At 43.7% G+C, this 24858-nt stretch overlaps 1 protein-coding gene across 2 annotated transcripts in view; it reads left to right on the top strand.

The window, feature by feature from the left end:
- The window catches only part of LOC119647917 (neuronal calcium sensor 2), a 628794-nt gene that overhangs the window by 580655 nt on the left and 23281 nt on the right, over positions 1-24858 (top strand). For both annotated transcript variants that reach the window (XM_038049241.1, XM_038049240.1), the window contains one exon: positions 16014-16142. In XM_038049241.1, coding sequence (XP_037905169.1) covers positions 16014-16142 — 129 coding nt within the window. The remainder of the gene's footprint in view (positions 1-16013; positions 16143-24858) is intronic.

Here is a 24858-nt window from a genome sequence, read left to right as displayed (position 1 = left end):
TATGGACAATTGACCCGACTTACCGATTGAATAAACGTAATTTTTCTACTATTCAGAAGTATCCTTCTAATACCCTGCTTTATTCATGGTTCACTGGAGTCGTATTGATTGTGTTTCCCGAAGGAGTACCATTCATTGATTCCGAAAGCTTTGCATATATTTCATTTGGTATGACGCATTGTGGCAGATTCTCCCTCGATGGTTTCACGCCCAAACGTAAAGCATTATTTTCGAAATACCTTTTGGTTTTTCTTTATATCCAACTCGAAGCCATCTTTATTTCGCTCATCGTTACACCGAATTTATTTTGTGCGTAAAGTTTCCTTTAGTGCTTCCCACGTACCGTCTTTCGTGGCAGATTTTATCTTCTCCAAGGCCCTTGGATTCGGCCACCTTCGCCTTCTTCAGGCGCCTTCTCCTTTCGGTTGTTTCTTTTTGGCGAAAATGAAGATTTATTGACCTGTATCATTCCAATGGCGCTCATTGTTCACAATTTGAAACGTTAGAAACGACTGTATTGAGTATCCTTCGATCGAAATCCCATTGCCCGACAAACTGTTGGCCGGAAGAGAAATTCAGTAAAAGTGAATGCTCTATTGAATGTGGACGTGATTAAGCGCACCCACAATGCCAAGGAGATTGTATATCGGAATTTTTATCTCTGATGTTCTCCGGCGAGCTGAAGGTCCTATTTTCAGATGGTGACATAATTGCGATATGGTTGCCGAATTGTCGCAAATTACCCAAAGGAATGATAAGAAATTCAGGTTGGACGTATATGGAGGTTGACCTGTGTCAATTTCACCGTATTTGCTCTCACAGGAATGGAAAACTCTAATAAATAAAGGTCAAAGTAGTTTTATGTGAAAATGTAGGCTCCACGTGCCGGTCAATACGGGGATGGTTTAAATTTGGTTCGGAAGTAAGCATGCAGCCTATGTTTTAAAGGATGGAATTATTTGGGAAGGATGACATTTTGCAAACGCAATTACCAGGCAAAAAATAATTAAGTTATTCAATAAATTAGTTAATTTCGCATACTCACATGTTTGAACTTATGAGGATGGGAAAATGATGGGAATTTTTGTGAACGTTTCCAAGGGATTTTAAATGAATTTCAGGAAAACAGGGCCTTTAGTCGCTCAGAGTAAATTTTGCAAAAATTATCCCCGCGTGCACGTTTGCTGTCTATTATCTATATTGGAAAGGGGAGACGTAAATCGGTTAGTCATTTGCAATATTTAAATCGATTTCAATCATCGATGGGTCGATCTCGTTGCGACTAAAATATACTGCCAAATTTGTTTGCCCACCCCAACTCTGATCCTCGTTCTAGTGTAAGGTAGAACTCATGTTTAAGAAGACCTATATAGTCTTTTACACCTGTAAAAGGATTTTCTTGAGGAAATCCGGTCTCATGGTTCGTCGGATTTTAACGTAGGGTTCTGTTGTGTAGTAATTAACACTAAGCGAAAAAGTAACTACAACCAAGCACAATAGAATCGAACGAACCACGTGTGTAGGTGCTACCAAGGCTCATCAGTCCTGTCTGATAAATGTACTCCTAAGCTTCGTCCTCCTGAACCTCCATATCGAATACCCTTTAGCGTGCCATGCTGCCACGTGAGGCTGGATATTGGACAACGATTGCGCCGCACGCAAGCTGTAGGCTTTCGAAGGAAGGCCAGCGATGTGTTGTGAGGTTATGACACAACAGTATTTCCTCCCGACCGATGACAGATTACAGATTCCGAGACTAGCCAGTTTATGCCAGGCTAAGATACTGACGATACTAGGGCTTGCTTCAAACCCCTAGCGTAAAATAGTGATTCCGACCTAGAGCCAGGCTATTATTAAGGCATCGTACTTAGTAGCGACATGCTCTAGCCTGGTGGGAGAGTACAGGGACATGCTAAACAGTCATGGTAGCACGTTAAAAGTCAACCTCCCCGGAGTGCCGATTCTTAGAGAGAAAGGATTACCCCGCGGTAGGCGCAATCGACTTCTTGCTGGCTACTGTGAAAAATAGAATCTATCCGCACTACTTAACTACCGCTAACTTCAGTTGGCGAATGCTCACAACCTGGACTAACTCGTGGAGGATGTGGCCCTTCTATAACAAGACGCAATTCCGAGAGCTTTTAGATAACTGGGTTTTGCATGAAGCCAGGTTAGGAATTCCGTACGATTTGCATTACCGGGATTGTGGAACAGAGGGTAATTCCTCCGACTTCACAGACCCAATTTAGATACCTATTAGCTCACCACTTCAGTCTGCGCTAATAAGTAGCGGTAATTTCATCAGGGCCAATAGCGGAGGATCACGTTTAAGCAGAAAGATAATTAACCGAAATGAGTAGGAGTTTCTCTTTCTAAGTGTTTATTTAATTTGACAGCTGAATGATACCCTGACTTCATCAAAACTGAAGTGTTATTGGTTTCCCCAAAGACATTAATACATCGAATAGTCAGCTCGTGTCCCACAGGCATTTCCATGAAGAATTCGTTATAGTAAAATAACTAAAAGGAGCGTCACCACTCACCTGGCGATAATAAACTCAAACTTCAGGACAGTAGTGACGAGGTGGCGATATCTATTGATGGAGCATTGTGAGTAAGGTGAAGTGGTACCAGAATCGTTCATCCGTATACTATCCAGTTTTCCGGACGACGCCTTCGTGAAGATGGAAGTCACTTTCCTTGCCTCAGGAAACGTGGACTGCAAGGCCGACGGCCTGGATACTATAGTTTTCATTCGCTTCTATAAAGCTGACACATCTTAAAGGCAGCTCACGGCGCTGTCCATTATAAGTCAAAGAGGCCGTTACAGCTCCACTGGGGACATATAGCCAGATGTTACCCGAAGGTGCCTTGTTACTCGAAACAACATACAATGAGCATGTGGGCTTGAATGGGCGTTTGAATATGCTATCAATCGCATACTTAGGAACCTCATTTATGCCTTTAATGACCTTAGGCGTGCACAAAAAGCCCTCACATAGGCGATTAACGATAGAGTTTGTGTCATCATATGCCGCTATGATTATAGCTATTTGTTTCTCCAAAATGTCCTTCCTTCAAATACACTCTCTGTTGATTTTATCGAAAACTTTCTCGGAGTAGGAATTCTAAATTCGCTGCACTTGGAGCAGTGCATGATCAGCAGGGTGTTGATCTGGGCAGTACAGCGGGACCCAGAAGGAAGTCAGCCTGTTCCTTCCCGATCATGCCCATACCCATAGTGGCAGAAGTTGCCTATACACAAACCTCTCCTTATCTGAATAATAGATAACTTTTTTTTCGTAAGAAAGTTTCTACCCTTTTCCCACAGATTTCTATCCTTTAAAGTAGTGAGCAAAACGCGCACCCAAGATGATTACCCTGATTTGACTCAAGTACTCATTTACAGCTGGGTCGACTGATATCCCAGATTCAGGTTTGAACCGCACCCTTTTACTACGACAGCCCAGCACTCTAACCACTTGAGTCATCCGGACACAAGTAAGGAATACTCTGAGTGAATTCTAAATCCACACCTTAAAGGGGAGTCACAATTTCGACAGGGGAAAAATACAGTCTTCATCCATTAATCTCTCTTTTATTTATGAAACTCACTTGAATCTATTTGTCCGTATGTCTATCAGTCTGTCTTTTTTTGTGATGGCTGGTGGTGGAAATCTTAGAAAGACATTGCCATGCCAGGTTGCAGCTGTTTATGGGATCCTCACTGACAAAAACTATTCCCCCCCCCTCCTTCCTTCGTCACAGAATCGCTACAAACCATTACTTCACGGGGAGGACTCCGTTTTAAGGATCCTACCCTTCCGCACTCCCCGCCTTCCTTATTTTCCCAAGTTTTGCCTGAATCCTTTTGATTGTAGAGTTCACAGCGCACCAATTTGCCTCCGACTTCACCATTGACCCGACGGTGTTCTGAGTGTTTATGCTTTGATAGTATGCAGTGGAATATGACATGCTCTGGGCCCTCAATCACTTTCAGGGAAAAGGGAAAATCATCCATTAAACTATCCAACATCTGGAATCGGTACAGATACTTCCTGTAAACATTAGGCCGTGAAAGGAATTGTATCAAATGGTAGTTAATCTTGTCGTGTCTTTTCTGAGCCGACGCCTTAATATGGGGAATCAAAGTGTGGTTTAAGCGACTCCTCCTCCTCCACCTTTCGGTATTCTCTATTTCGGGTAGTTTCATTCTCCTTTTCTTGCATAGACAGTATGCCTTCTTTGCGAGAGTGTCTACCGGGACTACTCCCGTGATAACACCTACCTTATCCATCCTACCTCGCCTGAAATTATCCAGGAGCGTTGCATACCCTTAACTTTATTAAGGAGTAAGGAGTATGTTTACTCTCCTGCGATTGCTCCTCCGCTCTAGTGCTTCGTCCCAGTTGTTGTATTATATGTATAGTGCAGAACAACCACTACGGCCAGAGATAACCTGCGACTGTACCTTGGAGCTCCAGTATTCGGCATCATCTGTAGTAATGATACGCTGGTATTTGCCACTTTCTCTCGTTTTCCTGCGCAGGGTCAAGCTGAACTATCTCCAGCCACACTTTTATGGCTCGTACACTTCAACATCCTTAAGTTGTTTCGCGACGGCAACTACGATTAGATCATCCACGAAATCCATAGTCCATCCATTCAAATCATCTGCTAGGATGCCGCGGTTTCGACTTCTTGACTCCGAGGCTAGCATGCCTAGCGTCTTCTCAAGTTATGCCATAGTCGCGCTTGGTAACCATGCTGTACCAAGCGCGACTATGGCATAACATGAAATGTCAGATTGTTGCTTAGGATATGCGGGATCCTAAGTCCACATCCACTTGATGGTGGAGCGGACTAAATGAGGAGCAACTTACTCCCACGTTTTTTAGTCCATGGGTCCCTAGTTTGGAGCGTAGCACCCCAAGCATTAAAAATCGAAAAAATTAAAAATTGACTGACGGTTTCGTTCAAGGCAGAGGCAACTCATCAGACGCTGCCTCACCTCTGCCCTGGGATCAGCGTGACCGAAAGTGCCAACAGGTGGAAAGACCCTCCCTTTTATCATCGCAAAAACACGACAAGGTTGCGAATTATATTGGACTTAAAACGCCAGTCGTTGTAGTCTAAGCTAGACTAAGGCTAAAGCTAGGTTGTTGTTTAGGATATGCGGGATCCTAAGTCCACATCCACATGATGAAATGTCGAATCATCCTTAACGAATCCAACTTCCGGAAACTCCATCAAATATTTGATGGCTTCATTTCTACGCACCCATATTGCTGCCTTGCCAGTTATATCTGTGATTCAGCCCCACTGCTATTATTGCGATATAGCTCACTGCTTTTGGCCACTTTGGCTAGCTTCCCGTAGTGTATCCTGCACTCCCTGGCAATAGTTGAAATTAATTTGCATCAACCTCATTTTTTCATGGCATACAAGACTCGCCTAAATACTAGGCATATGCTGCTGCCTGCGACCTGCCGATCAGGGGACGCCCCTTTTCGCCTTCAAAAGTATCAAAAGTATATCCTCAAGTTAGCCTTGCACTCCTTGAATATGTAACACTTTTTGCACCTCCGTGATCCATCACCATCCCCTGCGCATATCGCCGCCATGTAGCCAAATTCAAGGCATCTATAACAGCGCTTGAGGGACATCTACTCTCTGAATTGGCAAACGCCCCAACCAATTTTCATATTACTAACTGTTAGCAGGTTGAGCCTTGCTGTTAAGCTAATAGTGATTGTAGACTATTGCAAACAGAATGGTTCTACCTATTTTTTTAGTGCCTCGCAGAAATCCTCCTTTATCGTGACTTCATCAATGGCTTTATATTTTTGTCCTGTATTTATGCCTATTCCCCTAAGGACTTATCCGAATTTCCGAGAAAATTTTCAGTCGTCTTACTTTTCTTTCCTTACCTTTCTTAACCGATGCCTTCAGATCCTGGTTTCGTATTTTGATTGATTCCAGAATTTTGGTCTCGTTGATTCTTACTTCCTTTGCTACAGACTCCAGGCCTAGAAAAGTTGTTGATTGATTGCCTATTAGGGTACCATGGTGTTATTATCCTAGTTAGGTTGACTGACAGGAATTGTCTGGAGACATATGAACTCGGAGGACTATCCCGGTTTCCATTGAATCAGATAACCCCTGGGGAAGTTCCGTGGCCGAAACTACGTTAAATAGGTTCCTGTGCGACCCGCGATTTTCGTAAATTTCGGGGATGATAGTTTGGGCCAAAGTATCCACTGGAGTTTGAACTCCTTGAAGTATTGAGCCCATCTCGTTGTGATATTGCCTGGGTTACAATAATCTTTCTCTCTTTGTCTCTACAGAAGTCCGAGTATGGCTTGTTCTCTTGTTTCAGACTCTTCTTTACTGTATATGCGGCACAAACATCTTCTTCTTGTTGAGCCTTTGTCCCGTTCACAAGCGAGGCCGGCTCGTCGTGATCGGTTTCGCCATTTGGCTCTATCGAATGCCTGATCTGGGTGCAATCTCGAGGCTCTTAAATCCTCATCCAGCGTATCAAGCGACCGTTGTTTCGGCCTGTCTTTTGGTCGTCTACCATCAACTTCGATGTTCAGACCAATCTTGGGAAGTGAATTCTCGTTAGCACGAATTGTGTGACCATACCATCGAAGACGCTTCTCTCGCAACTTTTCCACGATCGGTGCAATCCCATAACGATCGCGGATATCCTCATTTCGGATGTGACCAAAACGTGTCACGCCACTAGTCCAACGCAACATCTTCATCTCCATTACCGCAAGACGCGGTTCATTGTCTTTTATAGTCGGCCAACACTCAGAACCATAGAGAGCGACAGGGCGGACGACATTACGGTAAATTTTAGATTTGAGACGTTGGTTGATACGTCGATCACAAAGAACACCAGTTGTGGAACGCCACTTCATCCAGGTTGCGTTAATGCGTGAAGCAAGTTCATAACGCAGTTCTCCATTGGCAGATAGCGTTAACCCGAGGTATTTAAATCGTTCAATTCTGGGCACAAACATCATTCGTTTTAATGCAGTCGTTAAGTTTCTTCATGTGCCATTATTAAATCCTCGCTTTCACACCTGTTCCAAGATCTGACGGAATCGACTATTTTGCTTTGCCGATGTCACTGTCATTCTTCCGATCCTGTCCAAGGCCGTTTTCCTGATTTCGAAACTCTAAGGATTTTCACGAAAGAGATGGTTAATCCTTTACAAATCGCCAATCTGGTAGGGCCTAAGTCTACGCTACTTTACTCCTATTTCTTCCATTGGAGTTTAATATCCGGGGATAATGTCACCTAATTTTCGAGCAGGAAACCACCGTGAAGTGTGAGTAGAATATAGAGAGAGATAAGATGCTTCATTGCATAGATCTATATTCAAATTGTACATCAGTTTCATAGACGGTACGGTTGATAGTAATCACAAAAATGCAGGATGTGACCACATTTAATGATGGTTCAATAGCTGATAACAAGGCCTCGAAACTTGAACATTTTCACTGTGGTTAGCAACTGAAACGCAATAGTGTTAAATGGTCCGTATCTTTTGGATTAAATTACAATCAAGATGCGTTAGAATTCCCATTCACCAAATTGATATCAAAATTCAAAGGACCAAAACATTCATCGCCTGCTTTGTGTGAATCTCTAGTGGCTCAAATTAACAACTCTTTTATGACTCGTCCCTAATCGATATCATCCAAAAGGATAATCGACGGCTCGAGCGCTGAAAATCTCATATCGTGTAATATTTCGCGATTTAGATTTGCTATTCAGATAAAACTAATGACTATCCATGATTTAACTAAACGCTTAACATTTATTTCAATTAATTGAATCAATTCATCAGAGAAAAATCAATTAAGCTGGCGACCATGCGACACAATAGGGTTCCTCTCTCTAATAAAGCTTCAGTAAACATTCTCCCGCTGGCAGGAGAGGCGAAATACAAGTAGGCGGCCCTGGTGCCACCTACGGTGCTGTTTAAGGCTCCTGAAATTTGTAGCAAGCTATTTTCACTAGTTGGAGGCTATTGGGGGGATGGAAAAACAATAATTTCCATGCATAAAGTTTGGTAAGAGAATGTACGTATCCTGTTAGATTCAGATGCGTTTGATTGTCTTAATTTATTCCGAGTTGATTATTCATGAGGATGTTATGTGTTGGTCAAATATGGGCCACTTTGCATGTTATGAGCCCCATTAATTGAAAGGTCGAAGATGCTTTTATACTCGTATGATGTGATAAATGTCCTTGTTTGAATGACGCGATTGTTACAGAAATATACTTGCAACAGGTCGTAAATGTTGTATTCGTTTGGTAAAGGTTTTAGGGTCAGGCAAAATGTTAGAAGTAAAATAAAATTGCGTATAACAGCACGTCCAGAAGGTGCTCTTTGGAAGCTGGCTATGTTAAAAAATTAGTTTTAATTCCTAACCTTATTGGTACAAAATTTATTGTAAGTATAAGAGTTAGCCAACGTTAGATATGTATCTGTGGAAATGTGGATATATAGTTCGTGATAAAAGTATAATGTTGGGTGTGATACAATACTATTCGGCCACCCAAAAGCAAACTCAAAGCAATAAGGAATGTTGGTTGGATATATTATGGTATGCTCACAAATTTATTCGCGGTTATTTTGGGATCGTTCGACCTTGGACTGACATCATCATCATCATCATCAACGGCGCAACAACCTAGGCTTCCCTTCATAAGGAATTCCAGACACCCCGGTTTTGCACCGAGGTCTACCAATTCGATATCCCTAAAAGTTGTTCTTCGTCCTGGCCAATGCCATCGCTCTATTTCAGGCAGGGACTGCCTGGTCTTCTTTTTCTACCATAGCTATTGCCCTTATAAACTGTCCGCGCTGGATCATCCTCATCCATATAGATCAAGTGACCCACCCACCGTAACCTATTGAGCCCGATTTTATCCACAACCTGACGTTCATGGTATCGCTCATAGATTTCGTCGTTATGTAGGCTACGGAATCGTCCATCCTCTTGTAGGGGGCCAGAAATTCTTCGAAGTCTCCGAGGAATACATGAGGACTGGCAAGATCATTGTCTTGTACAGTAAGAGCTTTGACCCTATGGTGAGTTTCTGTAAGCTGAAATAGGTTCTGTTGGCTGCCAAAAACCGTGCGCAAATTTAATCATCGTTGCTGTTATCGGTTGTGATTTTCGACCCTAGATAGTTGTAGTCTCCTATCTTCACTATTTTCGTTTGATGAATGCGGTTCGATGTTGTTCGTTCTTTTGGTTTTGGTTTTGGCGCTACCGTTGCCACCATGTACTTCGTCTTGCCTTCCTTAATGTGCAGCTCAAGATCTTCGCCTGCTCGATCGGGATGAAGGTAGACTGCGCATCTCAGGCTGTTCTTCCCATGACGTCGATATCGTCAGCGTAGGCCAGTAGTTGGGTGGACTTGAAGAGGATGGTGCCTCTCGCATTTACATCGACATCGCGAATCACTCTTTCAACGGCCAAGTTAAAGAGGACGCATGATAGGGCATCCCCTTGGACTGATAGCATCGATCTCATTCAAGTTCTATCATAGATATTGGCCTTATACAGTTTCCGAACCAAATGCGTCCATACGGATTAGGTAACACGTCCACCATAGCAGGAGCTTTGACCCTACGGGGAGATGTTCCGACCAAAACATTTTTTTCTAACTGAAATAGGATCTGTTGGTTTTGTTCCTAGATAGGAAAAAAATTTAAACGATCTTATTCTAATTGTTTGCATTTGGCCTGTGCTACTCGGTGCTGTATTTTTTTTCTGACGTTGCCACACTGCCTTGTTAAGGTTGTCCGTCTGTTAAAGTTGTCTATCTGTCTATCCTAATGGTGGCCTAACTATAAGCAACCTAAAATTTATCCGCCGCCTTCCTGTATTCGACGCTATCCTTGCTAGTGTCATACATGTAATGGATGCTTTCTGTAAGTATACTTCATTTGCTGCTTAAAATTGAGTTTTGGGGCTACCACTACTCACAGGTATTGATAGCTAGCTTGGATGATATGGTCATATGTCCCCAAATTCTAAAGCAAGTGTAATTTCTCTGACATTGGTGATGAGGACCGCGTCTTTTCCTTTGTCTGTCAATATATTGCTATCTAAGCGACAGCACTGATTGTTTCCCATGAGTAAAACTCAGCATTTTTGAGGTGCTTTGTGATCAGAACAAGTTGAACGTCGTCGGCATAGCACTCCACTGTAACGCTCTCCGCGACGGGCGGATTTAGTACGACATTGCACATGATGTTCTACAGTGCCGGGCCTAGCACGAAGCTTTGTAGGGCTCCAAGGGAGAACATGTACTCTTTACGTCCATCATCGGTGTAGTACCAGAGTTCGTGAGACCAGTAACGGACAATTGTCGCAAGGTAGATGGGGACAACAATCACTTCCGGGGACTTACGCATTATCCTTGAATGCTTCCACTCGGGTTCAGGCCCCACCATGTAATGATTGATGGTACTATTTTTCTGTGAATTGGACCTTTAGTCAGGCCAGTAATCAATTTAATGGAATCTGTGGTTGATCTTACTTTCCGGAAGCCACAATAAAAAAAAAACTCAGCTAACATATAACATAACATAATATATTTCTATATATTTGGTATGCCAGTCAGTTCCGGAGCTTTGTTGTCACCTGTTCTGTTGCAGTTATCAAGCAGCTCACGTCTGGTTACTTCAGGAACTACCATCGCATTTCGCAATCTCTGGAAGGGGACAGCGCACTTTTTTTCTGGGGGAATAATATTTTCATGGTTTTCAGCTAGACAGTATTGTAGGTAATCTGTGAGAATGGGCGACGTCTGAGTCATCCGTTCCACCATGAATTCACATCTGCCTCTGAGCAGAGTTGCGTAGACCTCATTAGCTTCCGAGAACATATTACACACCAGCCAGAAGACTGAATACAGGAGGAGCTTATCAATTGCCTAGGGGAATGGAATGCCATTGTGTATCCATGCGGTAGGGACGAGGTAGCTAGTCCGCCCGTTTCCCTTGTTGTTAATGCATTAGGGTAGCGGTGTGCCGATGGCACCTAGATAGTTTTCTTGTGTATGTTCCCCCATCCCATGTGGCAAACCATATGCTTGCAACCACGTAGGTGCACAACAATGCACTGAATTACATTCCATACACGGCACAAACCCCCGACCTAATGCGAGGAATTTTGCTCCGGCATTTACCGTAGTCCATGGAACATGCTCAGTAATTTTCCCCCACCATAAAATTTCGAACAATACGCTGCGGTTAGTCTTCTTCGACGTTAGTCTAGAGCTGACAGAATCAAATAATTGATTCAGACTCTGTGTGGAGGTTAGATTAAGGGCCCATTTTGATGAAAAACTGAACTCAAAAATCTGGTAGAAAATCAATGTGCTGCTTCGTGTAACATATACGCCACCAAGTACTACCCATTGCATTATCTGCTCAAATAAAGCCAATAATAGCGTATAGATCTATTTCACAAATTTTTCTTGACACCCCCCATAAGTTCCTTCAATAATAGTTACATTTCGCAATAATATAGGACATACTTGAAGCAACTCCAACTAAATAAAGATCATCCCTCCTCTTAACCAAGTGTCTGATTGTGGTGTCGAATGTCCGCATTTCCACTACCTATTTCCGTGACATATCCGTCTTATTGCCTACATCTCCTTCTTTTTCCATTGCACAGTAGTTTGATGACCCTTCTTATCCTAAATTCTCGTTCCCATTGCCAATTTTTGAATTCACATTTTAAAGAAAATCTCCTTTTCAACGTTTTAATTTGTCGCCTAGAGAGTTGTACTTTATTCCCGAGAAGTTCATTGAGCTTTGTCCAATCCGTTTCTCTAGGATTTCGTCTTTCTCCGATATAGTCAGATTGAATTCTAGGTATCGAACGTCTGACAGTGAGACTTCGTGTAGCACCCACCACTGTATAATTAACTCTAACACTTTTAAGGCACAGATTGCTAGGTCAATTACTTCACTTCCTCTCGTCCTCACGAACGTAGGGGCGCCCTCTACGTTACCAGTCATGGGACAAGCTGAAATGATGAAATTAAATAGCTTCTCTCCTCTTGGATTCCATGTGCTACTGTCCCAACCTATTAAGAGTTCGAACCCACTTGATTCTGCATACGCTACCAGATCCCTTAACTCTTGCGTCGGTGGAGGATACAAAGGATCATAGGGCAAATAAGCGGAGGCAACTATGATGTTTTTCCGTCTTAATATTAGGAGACAAGCTCTCGGTAGCTCGTAAAAGATCCTAGCCCGACTTAATGATCCAGTGCCACAGATTCTATTAAATCGAACCCATGGCTCTTGAACCAGAAAAATGTAGCGGCAGTCCTGCAGCTTTGTCAGCTTCGCCGTCAACAGATAGGGGCAATCTTTGGCATGCTGCAGGATAATTCGACCAATCTTTATGTTTTTCGACATAAACTTAGTCTAATGTGTAATGAAAAACAATTAGAAGCGTATGCCGCTGTCCGCGTATGACGTTTCCCCCACACCGTACTGCCAGGGGCTTGATCGCCTCATTTTTGATTTTTCTGAGAAAAGCCGCGCTTGGAGGAACCGCAGCTCCCATGTCCTCATCCAGGAAAAATCTCAGCTCATCCCGCAGAGCATTCATCTCTTTTCCACTTAGCACCTTGACTGGTTTGCGGTGTCCGGTTTGCATAGATTCCATCACTCGAACTGGCATCATGTCAGTTCCGTTCACGTCTCTGGCTTCCCTTTCTTCCGCCTGTTCCTTGGAAGTCGTAGGAGAAATTACTAGCCTTCACCAGTGCATTTCGCCATTGTATGCACTATCCTCCGCGCGCAGCCCCATTGTGATAGAACGCGCCGAAGACGCTAAAATTTGCTCTATATTGTGTGAGTCGAAGACCGTCTATATATAGGGCACACAAATAGAAAATGTTCTATGGATTCTGCTTCCTTATTACAGGACAATACATGTTGTTCTTCACGAGGAACCACCTTCCTTGAAACTTTTCCCTTCCTCTTATGTTCGTTAGCAAGAAAGGAAACGGGAATCACTCCTGCAGTCATCATCACGGCCGGTTCAGAGACAGTATGATAGGCGGACGCCATCCGGAAAACTCCTCGTCTCTTTACCTCGTAAGGCGAGTATGATACACCTCTTTGCCAAGAAAATGGGCTGATCCACTCTGTAGAGTAAAACAGAAGACGTTTATTAGAAGCAGTCATTTACTAGATATAGAACCATCAATGTTCAACATTAGCCGATTTAAGGCCGAAACTCCAACTGGAGCCTTGTCCGCTGCTGTTTTGATTTATTCGAAAAAGTTCATCCTTGAGTTAAGCGTCAATCCGAGGTTATTAACCATTAGGTTCGGCTTGATTATAGACTCGTCAATCGATATAGGACGTAGGGTCGGAATTCTCTTTTTAATCAGAATGACTACTTCGGTTTGTTTCCAGCGCAAGGCGGAAACCATCCATCCGTTTACCGTTGCTTCAATATTCCTGCTTTCCGCCTGTTTACATATCGCGATATGATCTGTATAACCGACCAGGTACAACTCTTATGGCATGTAAGTCTTAACAGACTATAGTGTGAAGTGCTACCCCCAACGTTATTTCCAGCGTATTGTAGAACAGGGAGTCGCATGCCAGATAATCCTTTAATATTCGCAAAAGATAGCTCGGTACCGGGAATGTATTGTCTAGTATGCCTAGAATGTCTTTTCATCATACCTAATAAAAGGCATTTCTAATATTAAGCATTGCAAGGAGTACCACCGGGTGTGTGCCACCGCGGACGTTATCAATTGTGGATCTCGCTGCTTTGAAAGCGAACTATCTTCAGGGTAAATCTCCGGGAGCACGTGTGGCGCAGTTTAGGATTCCTTTGCCGATCAGCGCAAGCTTCGCCACCTTCCAACGGGAAGGAAAAATGCTGATCTGACCGATATTAGAACACCAATTTGTATACCTCTGCTGGGATACTATCCGACCCTGGTGCCTTCTTGTTTTTCATAGAGAGGATTGCCTCTTCCCACTCTTTTTTAGGCAATAGTGGGCAATCCTTGGTGCCTTCCATGCTATTGTCGTCAACTCGTTCCTGATGTGCACCATCCGTACAGTACGGCTCATCTGTTCGGTCTTAAGTGAAAACGGGTTCCGCAGAGCCCTGACTTTTCGGGTTGATATAATGAACAGAATGAATCTGCTCAGTTTGGTGCAAATCACAACATTGTTAGCACATATTTTGAAGAGTAAAATCGAGTTTTAAATTGTAAATTATTCATATATTGAGAGTTGCTTCCTGAAATTGATGCTTAGGATAACCACATTTCGTAAGGGTCCTAGTACTAGACTTGGAATGAAATTAAAGGCATCTTTTATATCCAATATTTACAGTCAACTCTTAACATTCAAATTGAACCTGTTGCACAAGATTTCAATTTTATTGTGACCCAAAACTACAATATTTGCAAATTTCGGGGATAGAAAATTTGTTCTGAATATAAGAAGAATAATTCTCCTGAAAAGCATCGTCTCACTTGTTGACTGAGCCAACCATAGTAAAATCTCCATTTGACTTTTCCAACCGATTCCAATAACAGTTTCCTGGTTCAGAACAACCTTTACACATCATAAAACATTCCCTCTTAAATTATGTGAAGTTCGCACATTATGAAACGCTTTTACGTACTTTCCTCAACAAGTGCTATCCAAACTCCCTGGTTCAGACGTAGTTCAGTAAATCCATCCACCATTATCCTTGAGCCCGTTCTACCCTAGATTTTTTCCCACTACCAGTCAGCGTCAAGCGACACAAAAACAAAGGGGTGGGAAAAGGGTACACTTGTCTTTCTAATGGGAAAATTGCGATACGACAAAACTATGCCATTTGAAATGAAATGTCTCAGCGGAGAATGTTTACCGTCGAAAAATTGTGTGCGATGTTGGGGTGGGGGTAAGCGTGGGAATCAAAATCCCGGGAGTCATAAAAAACGGGAACATACCAACGGAGTAGGACAATATGTAGAGTTATCCTTGAATGGTTACCCGGAGGCATTCTACATATGGATAAGCCTTTCGAAGCTCGCTCGTAAAATATTCAAAGGAACTTTTATGCTCATAAATCTTTATCCTTAAGTTTTTTTCGTTCGTTTTCCGTTTCACATATTTTTTTTCGAAAAGAAATTTTCTCTTATTTGCACATGTGTACGAAGCTCATATGTATTGGGCGTTGTGGTGAAGCAGGCATCATTACTGCAGTGTCGCTTTAAGCAAAATAAAATCTGAACATTTTTACATTTGAAAACTCTCGGGAAAGTTTCCAAGTTTCGTTACTTCCATGAGGCTCTTCATCATCCCCGACTCACACTCTATCGTAAACTTGGGAAGAAAGAAAGTTTTATATATTACGTGCGAGGCAGTAAAAACTTATCAACTTTATAGAAAACTCCTGATTGGATGTCAAACTAGTGGAATGAAACTTGGAAGTTACAACGCTGAAGGTTGATGCGAGAAATAATGAAGTAGTTCACTCCACTGAAGGATAACGTCTTAAGCTGTTTTGCAGGCAATATGATAAAATAGCAATAAACGTGCTTGGCTTAGTGATAGAAGCAGAACCTGGGGCCTCTATGCAGGTATAACGTATTTAAACTCCGACTCACAATTCAAATTGATCTGACATATACACACGTCCAAAGGATCAATAAAGTATCCTTGTTTCCTCCGTCATTTTCAAAAGTTCACACACTCCACAAATCAACCAGTTTTTGCGAAACATTGATACACATGCATAATTTAACTTAACCTTTTCCAATATTCAGACACGTGTTCCTTTCATAGAATTGCATACTTGATATAGTATCAACGACCCCGCTACCTATATCACATGAAACAATTCATAGATTGGAAAGTATCTTTACTTTACCCGCGGCGTGTGATTTACAGAAGGTGTTTCCACTGTAATTTTCTTTTATTTTTCAGGAATTCCTTTTGGCAATCGATGTCACGTCAAGCGGTACACCAGAAGAGAAACTTAAGTGGGCCTTTAGAATGTACGATGTCGACGGCAATGGAGTGATAGATATTCAAGAAATGACAAAAATAGTACAGGTAAGGTTTCTTATTTCAAAAGATTGTTTGATTTATGTATGGGCAATGTATAAACAATTTTAACATTTGGAAAAGGTTTACGATTTTCATCAGAAGATGTCTATGCACGAATAAATGTCCTTGTATATAACACTTTGATATTTATGAGAATTTTTGGGTTCAATTTTGCATCATTCGTCATTGTCTTATAAAAGTTGATTCTATTTTAAATTCATTAAAGAAAAGATATTACTTCGGTATTGCCCAAATTTAGGATTGCTTTCCATTGCCACTAAGACGGTTTCGACAACATTTTGACATTCAAATTACCGATATCACCAAGAAATTGATCTTACATTGCCGACTTTGGCCGATAGCAATCCAAGATAGCTTGAAATGATTAAGACTTGTTTTTTAAGGTTTTGTGTAATACAAAACCTTATTCAAATCGGTTTACTGTCTGCCTCTCCTTCTGTCTGTCTGTCTTTTTTCTGTTTTTCTTTTTTTCCGGAGGTGGAAATCTTCCACAAACACTGGTACACATGTGGGATTTTTACCCACTAAAACCACCCCCTAACTCCCGTCCTCTTCCCCGCGGAACCACCACAAAGTATTTCGTCACGTGGTGGGCATGGCTCTAGCCATTCCTTTCGTTCATCGCGCCTTTCTCGCCTACTCTGCCTCTCTTAATCTGCACTGAATCCGCCCTACCATGTCGTTTAATCTATGTCAATCTAAGAAAACATGCTCCGGTTGCTCCGGAATATGGTCGCAGCTGGGACAGTTGGGTGAGCTATCCAGTTTAAACCTATAGAGGTATTTACGGTAACCGCCATGTCCCGTGAGATCATAGTTTATCTCACCCTGCATTCTCTGCGTCCACACCTTGATGCTGGGAATAAATCTGTGGGTCCATCGATCCTTTTTCGCCTGTTCCCACCTTTGCTGCCGCCTGCTTAAGGATTCCTCCCTTTCGGTGTTTTTTATTTGCCGATCAGAAGATCCGGGTCCATCAGAGATACGTGCCATCTCATCGGTCAAAATGTCGATCGGCATCATTCCGGCTACTGGCTAGGCCGCTTCAACCGAGGTGGCCCTATTACTACAGCACACTCTTAGGGCGGTCTTTCTAGACACCGCGCTCATCTTTTGAACATTGCATGCGGTATGCAATGCAGTTGACCAAATTGGTGCTGCTTAAAGCAGTATAGAACTTACGACTCTAACTATAAGCAGTCTACGAGTGCATCACGGGGCTCCAATATTTGGCATCCTTGCCAGCGCCATGCTAACATTGGATGCCTTATTATTATACAAATATTTTGTAAGTGCTGCTTGAAATTCAGCCTAGCATCTATCATCACTCCAAGGTGTTTAATTACTGGCTTTGAAGTGATGATATGCTTCCCCATTCTGATACGAGCTTTTCTTAAGCCGCTTCGTGATAAGCACCGCCTCTGTTTTATTCTCCGCAAGATCTGCATCTTTTAGCCACTTCTTAGCACTGATTGCTTCGGATGAATACAATTCCACATCCGCCAGATTTTTTGCAACAACAATCACCGCTATGTCATCGGCGTAACCCACTATTTTTGCCTCGCTAGCAACTGGAACATTGAGAATATCATACATGATGTTCCACAATAGCGGTCCCAGCATAGAGCCCTGTGGAACACCCGCGAAGACAATGTATGGTATTCTTTGGTACCATTATCTGTGCCGTACCAAAGCCTTCTATTTGTTAAGAACCTATCGACTAATGCAGTTAAGTAACTTGGTACACCAATCGCCGCCAATGACCTCCTTATAAGGTTCCAACTGGCAGAGTTGAACACATTTTGTACGTCAAGGGTAATCACAGCACAATACTTGCTAGTGCCACCCGTTCCGTGCATCGCATTTTCAGTTAAATCAGTGGCCAGTTTGTTGGCGTCGACCGTTGATCTAGCCCTACGGAAGCCAAATTGTCTGCCTGATAAGCCTCCCTGTCTTTGTATAGCCGGGAGTAACTTGTAGATTATTCTCTCCAACATTTTCCCCATAGTGTCCAATAGACATATAGGCCTGTAAGGAGATTGTTCACCAGGAGACTTATCAGGTTTAGCCAACAACACAACCTTTGCTATTTCCATGCCTCAGGAAAGATCCCATCCGCCAAGCATGTTTCAAACAACTCTACGAATATGTCTGGCCTCGACTTGACGGACAGCTTAAGGGCTTTGTTTGGTATACCATCAAGGCAGGGCGCCTTGTTGTCTCCCAGCCTACCGCAAATCTCCGGTACTTCTTTCTTCGTTCCTTTGGGTATTACAGCCAGATCTAAAGATGTATGTAGACTATAACCCCTTGTGTTCTCCTGAGGGGCAAACCCCGAACGATTTTCAGTAAAAGATCGGGAGGTATAATTTGTCGAGCTGCCTGACATCTAAATCTTCCCATCACAGCCCTGTAGGCATTTCTCTGTGGGTCTATATCCGCATTTGCGCAGATTTGCGTGAAGCAGTCCCAATTGCTTCGCTGTATAACCAGCTTCAGGTTTCTTCGGGCTTCCCTGTAAGCTCGCTCTTTTACCTATTGGGCAATCCTTGCCATTGCTCTCTGGGCCGCTCGTCTGGTCCGATGGCACACCGACCGAAGATCTGACACCAGCAGTTGGGCCTTCTACTGGAGAAAGTATAACGTCCTGATTCAACCACACATCCAGACTAACCTGATGTTCTCCTAATTTTTTTTCCATCCGAATATCACGACTGAACATGTCTGCTATTCGCAACATACTTATGGGATGGTCATCAGTGCCAGCATACAATTTGATGCCATCTAAGTAGATGTCAAGTGAATTTACTTCATTGCGAAACCATGCCCTCTCCCAAGAAAACTCAACGAGTCCCTCTGGAAGATGTCCCTCCGTATTCGGATAGGCTCTGAGATATTGGCACCCTTTAATGAATGCGCCGATAAGGTGGTGTTTCACCCTTCCATGGCAGTCGGCAAACAATCTACTGGTTTAGATCAATTTGATACAGACGTAAGACATCGATTAGCCAGGTGTGCAGGATGCTGTGAAAAGCCTTGGCGTAATCGATATAGCGACTAAAGAGATTTCTTTGGTCTCTAGTCACATGTCCTACAACTACCGAGTCGATAATGAGTTCCTCTTTGCATCCCCTTGACTCAACTCAACAACCCTTCTGCTCCTAGGATAGAATGTTGTTGGTCTCGAGGTGCTCAATGATCCTTTCACTAATAACGGAAGTAATAAAATTATAGAGCAATTCCCTGGCCTGGCCCCATTGGTCTTAGTATTGCAGTATATATCCAAAGTAGCATGTTCGGGGTGCAATCCCATTTTTTTCCTGCTTGGACCTACAAGTCATCAGAGCCCTCCTGGCCTTTCGACAACTGTTTCCGACATGTGTCTTCCAGTGTAATTTTTGGTCTAGCGTAATTCCAAAATATTTGACTTCTGTTTCTCGTTTCACTTCCATGTCATGTAACCTTTCACCTTTCAGGTGATCAAGCTTACGTATCCTAGTGAATGAGATTATGATGGTTTTGGCTGGATTGACCCGTAGTCCCACCTTCCTGCACCAGGCACTAGTAACCGTTAGTCCAGTTTGGATTCTGTTACATAGGGTATCCTCATATTTGCCCCTACAGATTAAAACAATATCGTTCGCGTAACCCAGGACCTGTATTCCAGTATTTGTTAGCACATGCAGGAGTTCGTTCACTACCATACTCCACATAAGCGGCGATAGTATCCCGCCCTGTGGACAACCTTCAGTAGTATTCATGACAATAGAATTTGTACATGTCGGTAGCTCTATTTGCCTACTTTCTAGCATTTTGCCTATCCTGAAAGCCAGGGTGTTTCCCACTCCCTTGCGGCACACAGTGCTATTTCTTCTGTTTCTATCGCATCCCGTACATTGATGTATGGGGTTACGCTTTGGAACGTTGGTTCTGATATAGTTGTCTATGACCTTTTCCGCCGTTTTGAGTACGAACGATGTTAGGCAAATTAGTCTGAAAGATTTAGGATGAAAGGGATCCTTTTTGCCCGCTTTCGGAATAAAGACCACTTTTGCCGTCTCATGCCCTTGGCATACACCCCAGGCCAAGCTCCCCCCTTACCAATCTCAGAAGAGTTTCTAAGATCATTTCAAGGCCTGTCTGGATTAGTGCTGGGAAAATGCCATCTACTCCGGGTGATTTCAGTGGTTTAAAACTTCCCGCTGCCCACCTTAGCAAAACTTCTGAGCATACCTATTTGCTAGTTTCCAGCTCTGCTCTCTTCCCCTTTTATTCGTTGTTGCGGTGTCAGGCAGAATGTTTTCACCTGCCATCATGGGGTAGGACCCCGGGAAATGAGCTCTGAGGAGCAGGTGTACCCTGTCCTCGTTATTCTCGGTAAATGTCCCATCTTCCTTATTCAAACAGACGGAGGATATTGCTCCGTCTTTGACTATAACCTTGTAAAGCCTGGTTGCTTCTGTGACTTGTTTGATCCCTGCACAGAATTCCCTGAAGCTGTTCCGTTTTGCTTCCCTCAACGCGTTGCTATACGCAGTCAGTGCATTTTTGTACCTCTGCCAGTCTCCGGTTTGTTTTGCCCGGTTGAAAGGTTTTCGTACCTCTGTTCTCATTCTGGCCAGGTTCCTTTTCCACCATGGTACATCCCTTGATGACTCAATTGTCTTAGCCGGACAGCTGGCCTCATAAGCGTCAATGACGACTGTGTTCAGGTTTTCCACCACTGTTTCTAGTTCCAGTTCACTCCTGATGTCACCGCCTCTTGAAGGTGAGCCATGTTGTTGCTCAGGTGCGTTGTATAGGATTCCCAATCTGTTTTCCTGGGATTCCTTATTATTCTTTTTATTTCGGAGTTACCCTCAACGTCGAATCTGATTATTCTGTGATCAGACATAGAGGGCTCATCGGGCACCCTCCAATTCCTGAGCAGCCCGTTCTTTGGAGTATTTACTAGAGCTATGTTCAGTACCTCCTGTCTAGTGCTGGTCACAAATGTTGGAATGTTCCCAGGTTATATATTTCTAACTTATTGCTAAGGATAAATTCAAGATAGATTCACCTCTTTGATTGTTGTCACTGCTTCCCCAAACTTCGTGATCGGTGTTGGAATCGCATCCGAGGAGAAGTGGTAACGCCCTCTTCTCACAGTACTTAACCTGTTTAGCGACATGGCCCGGTGAAACCCGGATGTACTCTCCTGGGAAGTATCCCGATGCTACGAATGCCTCTCGAGTGCTCCTTCTAGCTTTTAATGAGACTTAGATAGCCACTAGGTCTCCGGTCAGGAATTCTGGAAGACATATATATTTTAAATTACGTTTAAGAATTATGCAAACTCTTGGTTTTCACAAGAGGAGTCCTAGTTACCTGCATGCTTCCTCCTTGCAGACCGCGAATCTACCCCGGGTACACCAAGGACTCCTGAGCCAGCACTATTCCAATATTTTCCTCGAACTTTGCCCTTGGGATTACCGCAGATGCAGCTTTCACATAGTGGAGGTTTATCTGGGCTATCTCAGTGCTTGCCATTGGCTACGATATTGTTTGCAGTTTTTCTCCACTGTCGGAGTATCGCCCTCCTCCTCCGACATGGCGCCTTCCTGCGCATCGCTGTCAACTCTAAGCCCTAGAAGTCCTAGGTCTAAATTGTCCAGCTTCTGCTCTCCACTGGGAAGCAGGTCTACTTCCCTTGTTGATCCAGTCCCTCTATGGCTTTCAAGACTTCCTCGGGGACCTCGGTATGCCTTTCACCCGGTGTTTCCTACGAGATGTCTTTCCTCGGCTTTTTCCTGTGCACATGCTTGTGTATGTTGCCAAATCGATAGTTGATATGGCAGTTTCGACGTTTGATTGCCTCTAGGGATCGGTCATCTACCCCGATCGTGAGGAATTTAGCCTTTCCCTCCACCTTGCTCCTGAAGACTCTCCATAATCGTGTATGGAGATCCTCATTCTGAGCGATTAGGAGGCCCATGAGATCTTCCGCCTATATTGTCGCGGCTTTTGGATGAAAAACTATATCATATATATCATCCCCAGCCCATGTTGATAGTTCTGCTCCTTCCCAGGCTGGCAACTTTAGAACTATGGTCCTCTGCAGTGTCTTCGGTCGCGCAGTCCCCCAGTATATGACCTGGTCAAAAGTGTACCCCGGCAAACACAAGTTTCGAAGTCCATCCTTGCACATCTGCCTGACGACAAGGTCTTCGATGGTTTCCTGCTCCTCACGAGTGAGTCTTTGCTCGAGAAACAGTTTTGGCAGTATGGTCAGTCGAACGCCCTTGACCGCATGAGCATGAGTAATGGCAGGCTTCCTGATTCCTGCCTTCACCCCTGACCTACCCGGGTTTTCTCCACCCTTGGGTTCAGGTTTGGATTTTTTGGGAGCATTCCCTTCATGCGGGCTACTCTCTGCTGCTCCCCGCTTTCTTCGCTCCGATAAAGATAGCTTAAGTTTATTCTGAGCCTTCTTAAATGCCTCTTATGTTTTCAGGCCTTCCTTCGGGTAGCGCAGGTACCATTTAGCACCTGCGCCACTGAGACCTGTCTCCTTCCTGACTTCTGATATATTTATCTCAGACGTGCTTTTGCTAGTCCCTGAATTTTGCGCGTTTGTTGGTTGTTGTCCTCGCAGTATACCAATATTGACCTTGGATCTACTGCTTGACGTCCCAACTTCCCCTTCTTGGGTGTAATCAATTGACTCTCAGAATTTCGGAGACGTGCCTCCGCCTGGTTAACCAGTTTGTGTGCGGTACGGGGTGCCGCTTTATTGGTTGTAGTTTTTTTATCTTTATTACTAGTACTCATTTGATTCCCATGAGTATGGGGGCTAGGACGTTCGCTATGCCATAGCCCCCGTAGCACGGTAAGGTCTAACTTACTCACTGAGGCGACCAGGTATCGGTGAGTCTCCGTTCGAATACAATCACTTATCCTCGACTGCAAACTATCCAATGGGCACGGTTCGCATGACACCCTGGATTGGGGCAGGTGCTTTTCGACTACTCTGCCTAGATCCGTAGCGTAGAGTGACATAGAGTCAAAGAAACCAAGCTGTAGGGCATTGTAGGACCGGCAAAACCTCGGTATCGGAGAGTGAAAGTAAATCTCGAGCTCGGCGAAGGGTACATAAAAAATGTCCGCATTACGTGTGTTATGAGACGAGGCGATACGGAAAGTAATATCCGAGTTGGCGGAGCAGTCCATCAGACCATTGCAGAGTTTGAAAAGGTGGTCAGTTGTGAAAGGGGTTGACCACTGAGAGAATAGGAAAAGGATGATGGGGAGGGTTTAAGGGAATAGCGCATCCAGTGGCATTTGTTGACATTCAGTGTTAGCTTGTTGACCGAACACCAACGGGCTAAATTATCAAGGTTGGATTGTAAGAGAGCACAGTCCAATTGAGACGAAACAGAGGCAAATAATTTAAGGTCATCTGCGTAAAGCAAATACGGACAGGAGAGGATGGAGGCGAGGTCATTGATAAAAAACAGGAAGAGTAGGGGGCCAAGTGTAGAGCCTTGGGGAACACCAGAGGAAGGAGAGAAGGAACCAGATGAGTGACCATGAAAAGAAACTTTGCAGGAACGGTATGAGAGATAGGAGGAAAGCCAGGAGATGACTGAGGGAGGGAAGTCTAGCGAAGAAAGTTTAGAGAGGGGAATGTTATGGTCAACGGTGTCAAAGGCTTTGGAGAAATCAGTATAAAGCATGCACCTCCTGTCGTGAATTCAAGCATTTAGCAACATAGTTGGTAAAGACCAGAATATTTGAAGCCGTTGATCTATGTTTCACGAAACCATGCTGCTCTTTGACAATGAGGTGACCGAAGTGCGCCGCCAACCAGTCGTTGACGTATCTTTCTAGGATTTTGGAGCAAGAGGAGAGAAGAGAAATGGGGCGGTGGTTCACAGCAAGGGAAGGGTCTCCGCTCTTGAGGATAGGAATGATAAGGGCCTCTTTCCAGAGACGGGGAACGTAGCATTCGTCTAGACTTTTGTTGTAGATTATACACAGGGGGAGGGAAATGTGCTTTCTACAGTTAAGGAGGAAGAGATTAGGAAGCCCATCGGGGCCAGGTCCGACATTGGGGTCAAGGTTACCAATGAGGAACTTGTTGGGGAGTTGGATTACGAGAATTGCGAGCATGAGACCAAAGGTTAAGTTACCGCAGGCAAGGGCGGCTGCGACGCTCAATAGGTACCTTTTACGCGCTTTTCTGACCATTGACTTTACAGTAGATCGTATAGTCTTAAAGTGAGCAAGGTCGGCATCATTTTTAGAACCCCAAAACTTCTTCCGCAGTGTATGTTTCAAGCGAATGTTAATATGAAGTTCCGTTGTGAACCAAGTTGGGTACGAACGTAGGCAGGGAGGGGAAGAAGGGACATAACAGGAGAGGAGATCAGAGAGGATATTGTAGAAGGTGTTAAGAGCTTGATCACACGATGAATTACTTAATATATGTACCCAGTTGAAAGATGCTAAAGCTGAGTTCAGACCGTCAAAATTGGCTTTGCGGAATTTGAACTTAGTGGGTTTACGTTTGGTTTTGGGTTTTCAACGAGGGAGCTCCGCTTCAAATTCAACCGCGGGATGGTGAGCGTCGGTTTTTACATACGGGGATGTGCCAGGAAATAAAGAGAGGTGGCGCTCGGGGAGGTTTGAAAGGAAGAGATCGAGAGTGCGGCCCAAGGAG

The sequence above is a fragment of the Hermetia illucens genome, chromosome 2 (genome assembly GCF_905115235.1).
Source record: "Hermetia illucens chromosome 2, iHerIll2.2.curated.20191125, whole genome shotgun sequence".
NCBI classification, from domain to species: domain Eukaryota; kingdom Metazoa; phylum Arthropoda; class Insecta; order Diptera; family Stratiomyidae; genus Hermetia; species Hermetia illucens.
The sequence above is the reverse complement of the archived record's forward strand: the minus strand, read 5'-3'. Positions and strand labels throughout refer to the sequence as shown.